General features: G+C 32.2%; 1 protein-coding gene across 1 annotated transcript; it reads right to left on the minus strand.

Annotated features, from left to right (window-relative positions):
- Window positions 1-978: 978 nt before the first annotated feature.
- On the minus strand, window positions 979-3,464 carry LOC107897923 (calcium uptake protein, mitochondrial). Its single transcript, XM_016823530.2, has 7 exons — window positions 3,024-3,464; window positions 2,865-2,932; window positions 2,515-2,741; window positions 2,344-2,427; window positions 2,050-2,263; window positions 1,675-1,971; window positions 979-1,555 (listed from the first exon to the last, which is right to left on the minus strand). The coding sequence occupies exons 1-7, from the start codon at window positions 3,415-3,417 to the stop codon at window positions 1,367-1,369; spliced, it is 1,473 nt and encodes a 490-aa protein (XP_016679019.2). The 5' UTR covers window positions 3,418-3,464; the 3' UTR covers window positions 979-1,366.
- Window positions 3,465-7,917: the final 4,453 nt, after the last annotated feature.

The raw sequence follows: 7,917 nt of genomic DNA on the forward strand, positions 1-7,917 counted from the left end.
AACCAAACTATTTTTCATGTAATTTTTATAAATTTATGATCATGGAAACTTGATTTAGCTAGATTATGGATCAATTTATTTAATTGTTGAATTTTTAGTAAGTTTTCATTATTGAGAAATTTATGAATTAGACTTGAATTTGATAGATATTAAGCTCTGATCATGATAATGACTAAATTTTAATTCTAAATAAGCTTGTTAGTTAACTTTGTAACATTATGAACCAAATTGAATAAATTGAAAATCCGCCATGAAATTATGCTAGGAATAGAAAGTATAGAGTCCCTAATGAAAGAATGTGAAATCAGATTTTGATCTGAAGCTAAATATCGAAAAATACACATATCCTGAGTATAGGGACTAAATTGAATAAAATAAAATATATATATGACTTTGTATTTGGATATGAATTGAATGAAATTTGATGTTGTTTTATTAGAATTTTCGTGTGTAGCTAAAGACGACGCAAGGTCGTCGAAATCACTATACCTAAGGAGTGAGTATTCTAATTCTTAAGTACAAAGACGAGATCCTTATACCTAGCGAATGACAGAGTGTGAATCAATCGAACAGCATAAATAAATCTTGGTGGTTTTTGTATTTTTGTTTGCATAGTTTTCGTAATCTCAAGTCATAGTGATGATTACAATCAAACATTTCCATTACAGTTTTGTATTTTAATAAACAAACAATCAAACTTTTCTCATAAAATTTTAAAATCCATGACAAAGAAAAAGTAGTAGATTTTCCTCTCTTTTTATAGTTAAAAACTAGTGAAAAACAAATAATATAAAATAACCATTTTCATAAACTTGATAAACATACATAAAAAAAATTAAATTAAAAACAATAATAGAATTATTCACTCGCCTTTTCCTTAATTTTCATAAAAGAAATGTTTTTATCTCCCTATCATTTAACTATCTGAAACAGGGAAACTATTACAGTCAAGAGAGTCCATTTATTTGACAAGAAAAATATCAAAATGGGCAAAGTTCTATTTATTCATCGAAGGAACTAGTTTACAAGACAATCCATGATTTTTACATATATAAAAACTCGTAGAAAAATATAATATATACACCTATTGTTATCCATGTATTATATATAGAGGAGATTCATTTACTTCAAGGAAAGCATACGATGAAATGAGATTTTTTATTATTATCCATAATATATATATATATATATGAGAGGCTACGGATGACCATTCATTCACCTTGGCTGGTATCCATAACAACAATAGGTTTTGATTTTCAAGAAGCAACTGATCTGCCTTGTTTGACTCAGTAAAGTATATATATCTTCCAATACATTGTAAGATGATGATCATCTCACAAATCAAAGGAAACAGCTTTGAATTGGATCATTTTGCTGCACAACTTAGCAGGCAAGATATCAATCCCTTCGACTCTGCTTTAGGCTGAGAGTCGTCCCGTTCACGTCTCTGTACTACTTTCACAAACTCATCTGAGCTTAAACTCCCATCTCGATTTGTATCGAACACATGGAATATTATGTCTACCACGTTATCAGTTAAGGATACTTCACATACCTTCAACAGTTTCCCAACAACATGCACCATTAGTATTCACAAAAGAATAATAGGTAATTAAAATGTCAAAACATCTAAGCACCCCATTTACTTGAACTAAGATAGTTTGCAATACATACTTTGGATGCAGCTCTTTGGAAATCCTTCTTGGTTAACACCCCATTTACTTTTCCATAACTGAAAATCGCTAGCGAAAACGGTTGAAGCTTTTTTCGTAGCTCAGCAAAACTTTTGAATTCTTCAAAAGTAATCCGCACATCTTTAAGATGTGACTCCTTGTCGATTTCATCAACACGATCCAGCAGCTTACTTATGTCGCTAATATCAGCAGAGGCCACCAACGACAATGCGAAATCTTTAGCTGATATTGTTCCATGTACCTTGTAGTCGTAATGGGAAAACTCCAACTTCAAAATCTACAACATTCAAAGGTAGAAATCAGTTGCTTGCTTTCCAAGTAATAAGTCAAACTGATTGTTTTGAGTGACACATACTTCCTCATGTAAATCTCTTAAAAACTGGACAAATGTGTCGTGCTTTAGACAAGTCTTGCCATCTTGTCCGAAGAAATACTCTACCAAGCCCCCATTTTCTACAGGCTCTGCAACTTTAAGGCCAAGTCTCAGTCCATCCCTGTGGCGAGCCGCTTGCTTATTTTGTGATCGCATCAATGTCATCACTTTCTTGAATTCTTCCCTATCTATTTCTCTGTTTGTAATCAAAATATTATTATTGTTAGTATTTTGTCAAACAAGTGAGCATCGAACCTTGTTAGAAGTAACACACACCCGTTATGGTCAAGGTCGAACATTTTAAAAGCAACTGAGAAGCTTGATTCAGGGATGCTAAGAAGTGTAACAAAGAAGATGTACCTGCAAGTGTGACACAGGAGAAATGATTACGGACGAGTTAATTATAGTGTATTACTATTAGATATGAATAAACAGTTGGAAACTTACTCTGGAAAAGAGATGAGTCCATCATTGTTGGTATCAAAAAGCATGAAAAATTTGGAAGGGGGACAATGTAACTCCCCAGGCTTTACCCATTCCCCTCTCAGAGAACCCTCTCGAACACGATTTGATCCCGAGGGAGGAAATACAGGGACCAGTGCCCGCATCAAATCCCCCGGTGTCATAAGAACATCTCCTTCCGGAGTGCTATACGATGCAAAGTAATCGAACACCTGATTCATAGACACAATTCTTAGTTAAATGGCATTTTATTTTGGTTCTCAGATTATCTCTAAGCACTTGCCTAATAGAAAATATTATGTAATCAACATTGTAAATGTTTTTTTTTTTTAAACCTTTTCAGGGGGACTTTGCAACCTTATGCGTTTCTCATAATTGAAGAAGACTCTTCTCCTGTATGATTCTGAAACATTAATTTAAAAAGAGAAAAGATTAAACACGTAATTTCCAGCAAAGGATTTAAAATCGATGCTTCATCAGTTCAACAAGACTACCTCCAAAGAGATACTTGGATTTCTTGTCGGGAATCCCATGTTCGAACTGATCAGCAACGCTATCAGGGGCCCATGTTGCCCCATTAGGGGCATCCGCAAAAGAAACCCAATAATTGCTATCAAAAGAAGACCGAGAAAAGTAGCAAAAGCCTAAAGTAGAGCCAGCAATCAAAACCCCAGTAGAGACTGATCTCAACAGTTGGTCTCCCCCACTGTTTTTGTCACCGGCGGCAGTGGACCCACCAGCAGAGGAAGGTTTCTTCAACAAGCTCAAAAATGAAGAAGAAGAGTCCTTTGATTGGTTAAACACCGGACGAACACTATTCGACCGTTGATTAGCAACCACTTGTTTGATTAATGGTGAGGATTTCCTGAGAGATGGCAAAGAGAACATATTACGGTTTCGCTTATCGTATGCTTTGGGTGAATCGGTGCTATTTTGTTTTTGGTGATGATAATAGAATTTATAGAAAGTTGGGATAATTTTGACCGAGAAAATTGGCGGCCGATTTTGATTACTACTATAATACCATATGGTTAATATTCGATGATTTTGTTCGTTTCTCCATTTTAGATCCGATTTTCTCTCTTACCAAGCGAACATGATCATTTTCATTAACTGACAACAGGAAAAAATCTGTCGGAATAAAGCTTATCCCTTTTATCTCAACCCATTCCCGATATGTTTGGTTTGTTAAACTGGAATAAAGCTTAATTGAATGATTATTCTCTATAAATTCCAACATAATTTGTAAAACCATAATGCATGTCTACACGTAGAGCCAACATTCCAAAATTTAACATCAATACTTGGTTACAAATGTATAATAAAATAATAAACAAAAGATTAGCCTTTGATTTACATGACCTTTTAATAGTCAAGCTGATTTAGCTATATGAGAAAGATGAATAAGTGAGAAATGAAAACCCTAATCAGCCACCATCTAAACTTATGGTTGGAAACATGCTTTTATATCACAAATAATTACATCTACAGCATACTCACATTTCACTGTCCTATCCTAAAGTTGCATCTCGTCCCCTAAAATCACTACCACAGCCATAACCATAACCTTTAATTTGTGGAAATAAACATTCTCAACCATACTAATCACATAAAAAGTGGAAAACTTAAAAACAAAATCAAAAAAAAAAGTGAGCATTTTCATTCGAAGAGCAAAAAAAAACTTACTCAGCGCAATCACCTAAAGCTAAATTTAATTTTTTTAGAACTTTTCTTGAATGAGCATTTTAGAGCTAATACTTTTACTTAATTCATGAACAACTGGGTAAGAATTGGAGTAATTACACGAATAATTATACCAAAATCTAATTATCTTATGGCTTTCCAAACACTCATACATGATTTAACTTTAAAAAAGTATTTTTTTATACAAGTTTAAGTTATGAAAATTATATTATAAACATAAACAAGTATGAATGGTTGTGATGGTTATGACAAAAATTTCTAAAGTTATATTATAAATCCTAAAAAATTATATTATAAAAATAATGTGTGTATATTTTATAAAGTTATAGCAAAAAATAATATAATATAAACCCTAAACGAAATTCTAAAGTTATAGCCAAAAAGTATATTATAAAAAATAATTTGGGTTCTATAAGAAGTATTATAATATACTTATTTATAAAAAGTTATAGCTAAAAAATATGTGCATAATTTATTTATTTGTCCATGCTATATAAATTATAAAAACTAATATACTTATGTATAAAAAAGGTGTTCAAAAGTAATTTTCTAAAGTTATGATAAAAAATTATATTATTTATAAGAAGTATTATGAAAATTGCTGAAAACTTTTATAAAGTTTATATACTATATATTATTTTTACTTATTTTATGTATAAAAAAGATTATAACATAGCTTAATTTTTTTTCCAAATTAAGTTTATATAAGTTTTTTATAATTAAAATTACAAAATATTTGCATAATGAACCCAAATAATATGTGGTAGATGCTAGGTATTCAAAAAAAAGTAATCTTACACCATGTTATGGGGTACGATACCATTTGAGAAATTAGAGCCAAGCACTAGAGGTAACTCGCAAACTCTTTAATTTGATACATTCAAAGCTTTAAAATGTGGTTGACAGGACATTTGTTGTTCTAAAAAAGATTTCTCATTACCTCAATATAACATAAAAAAAAAGTTGGATCGTATGTGCTAACATGTTGTATATTTCATAACTTCATTTGTAGGTGGAATTGAGATGATTTATACTTTGAAGAGTACATGAGAAAAGAAGATATTGATGATCTTAATGATACATATTTAGATTCAGATAATAAATAACTTTATTAAGGACCAACAAATGATGAAAGGAGTATATGTTAAATGTTAGAAAGGGAATAGCCCAATAAATATGTAATGCTAGAGCAAATAGATAAGTGACATAAGCAGCGATGGTCATTCGACAGGAGTTAAAAAGAGAATGATGCCTAGCTTCAGGGAGAGAAAGAGAAGGCAAATTGATTGGTGGCCTTCCCAACTTGAACGGTTGACGGTGGCAGCACTAGGCTTTTTCTTTTTGTTGGAAAGAGAAAACATGAAAAGATAAAAAGTCTTCTAATTAGATGTTTATGCAAGTATCAAGTGAGTCTTGAGAGTGATGAAAGAAAAAAACCCTCTGGAATCTCTCAAGTGTAAAAGACTGGTTTTGATGAGCCAATACGACTCGGTGTACTAAAAGGTAGCCCAACAATAGCAGGGCTTGTGAGACTCCAATCCAACAACGATTAAGGCCCTGGATTTTGGACAATTTCGTAGTATATATACTAAGCTTATTAGTTGTTAAACTTTTCACATTTTTATATTGCTATTGCTGCTTATGTGTTTTTATGATGTTGAATGATGATTGGATTGACCTTGGAACTTCCTTCAATCAGTAGTATATTTAATTTATTTTTTTGAAGGTATCATTTTTATTTATTATTAGACTATAGGCATAAATGTGTGTATATAAATAAAATGTTTCAGATATGTATATATTCTCTAACTCATAAATAGGAAAATAATGCGTTTTAGCGGTATTTCTTGTCATTTACTTTTTTTTAAATAATCTAATTATAAGTTCTGATCATATCTGCTATTTTTTAACATAATTCCTAAAACTACTTATAACCCCTCCTATTCATCCCATAAATAGAAGAATAATACGTTTCAGCGCACTCGAACCCACGTCATTCTACATTGACAACAATGTTCATACTAATCGAGTTAAGATTCAATCCGCTCTTGTCGTATACTTATTTATTAAGAAATTTCAAATAAAATCTTAAAAATAAAGGAATATTCTAAAGGAGGGGTTTTATCCACCTTCACTAATGATTGGAATATTTTTCTCAAAGAATCAAAATTTTTCTATTTTTAGTAATAAAATAAAATATTTTCTTTGTGTTTTGGCGATTCAATCGAATGCCATGAAAAAATATAGTTGAATATAAGAAAAAAGTATAAGTTCGCACAATTAATAAAACTATCTTCTAATATGTGATTTAACGGCTAATTTATCCTAATAATTATAAAAATTTTATTTTCTTAAATGGGTTGTCACTAAGATTATTTACGGAATTGGTATGTTTTGGTGGGTGGTGCCTTTCTCATAGGCGACACACACCACTTTGTATAATTTTTTTGGATCTAGTATACGGCTCGTATACAAATACGGGAATGGTATGAGGAGGTGGTGCCTATCTGGTAGGCGCTATTGGTGACCCCTATCTGGTAGGCGCCACTGGTGACTAGAGGTGTTCATGGGCCAGACGGCTTGGCCCGGCCCGACGGCCCACTTGAAATATGGGAGGGTTCGGGTAAAAATATAGGCCCGAAATATGAGTTTGGGCAAAAAACAAGGCCCGTTTAGAATACAAGTTAGGCCTCAGGCACCACTTTTTTGGCCCGGGCCCGGCCCGACCCTATAATAAATATTTTTTTATTTTTTTTAATTTTAAAATATTTTTAAAATATTTTTTTATTTTTAAAATAAATTTTTGGTGTTTATTAAAAATGGGCCGGGCCGGGCTCGAGCTTAGGAATCTTTTCCCGGGCTGGGCCTGGACAAAATTTCAGGCCTATATTTCGGGTCGGGCTGGGCCCGAGCCTAGGATGCGGGCCGAAATTTTTTCTGGACTTGGCCTGAACCCGGCCCGACCCGGCCCATGAACACCTCTACTGGTGACCCCTATCTGATAGGTTACACTAGTGGTGAAATTTTGGCCTATTTAATCGCAGATGAAGATGAGCTAAGTAGTAGAGTTTTAAAAAAATTAGCATAACAGAAGGAAGAAGATAGTGAGAAGAAAGAAAGAAAGGAGAATAAAAAAGAAGGATTTGTTGATTTCTTTTTTAAATAGAATGGAGAGTTTTGTTAGTAATTTTGTTATTTTGTTATTTGAAAGTTGTTTTGTTAGGTTATTAATTTTGTTAGCTTCTGAATGAAAAATTTTGCATATTGTTATAATTTTGGTCTCTTTTTATTCATTAAAATTTTTATGTAAGTATTTTTTTGCTGTTCGAAATTGTTTTGAGAATTTTAATTTTTTTAAACAAATTTAGTATTGAATATGAAGAATCAGTTTTTCGTATGTGTTTATTTCGATGAAGTAATTTTGACAACAACCGTGAGATGTATATTTGAAAATAGCAATGAGATTTAATAGAAATATCTCGTTCGATGATATGAAGGAAAGGATTAGTTCAAAAATTGATAGACGTGGTGGGAGAAGGATCTTGAAACTTTCTACAAATTTCCAATTTCGACGAATCCCATAAAATTCACCAAAATGGAACTTATAGATGATGAAGACGTGGAGACAATGGTCGCTCTTTATTATGGGAATCAGAGGAACCAAAATACACCGATTCAGTTATT

The sequence above is a fragment of the Gossypium hirsutum genome, chromosome D08 (genome assembly GCF_007990345.1).
Source record: "Gossypium hirsutum isolate 1008001.06 chromosome D08, Gossypium_hirsutum_v2.1, whole genome shotgun sequence".
NCBI classification, from domain to species: Eukaryota; Viridiplantae; Streptophyta; class Magnoliopsida; order Malvales; family Malvaceae; genus Gossypium; species Gossypium hirsutum.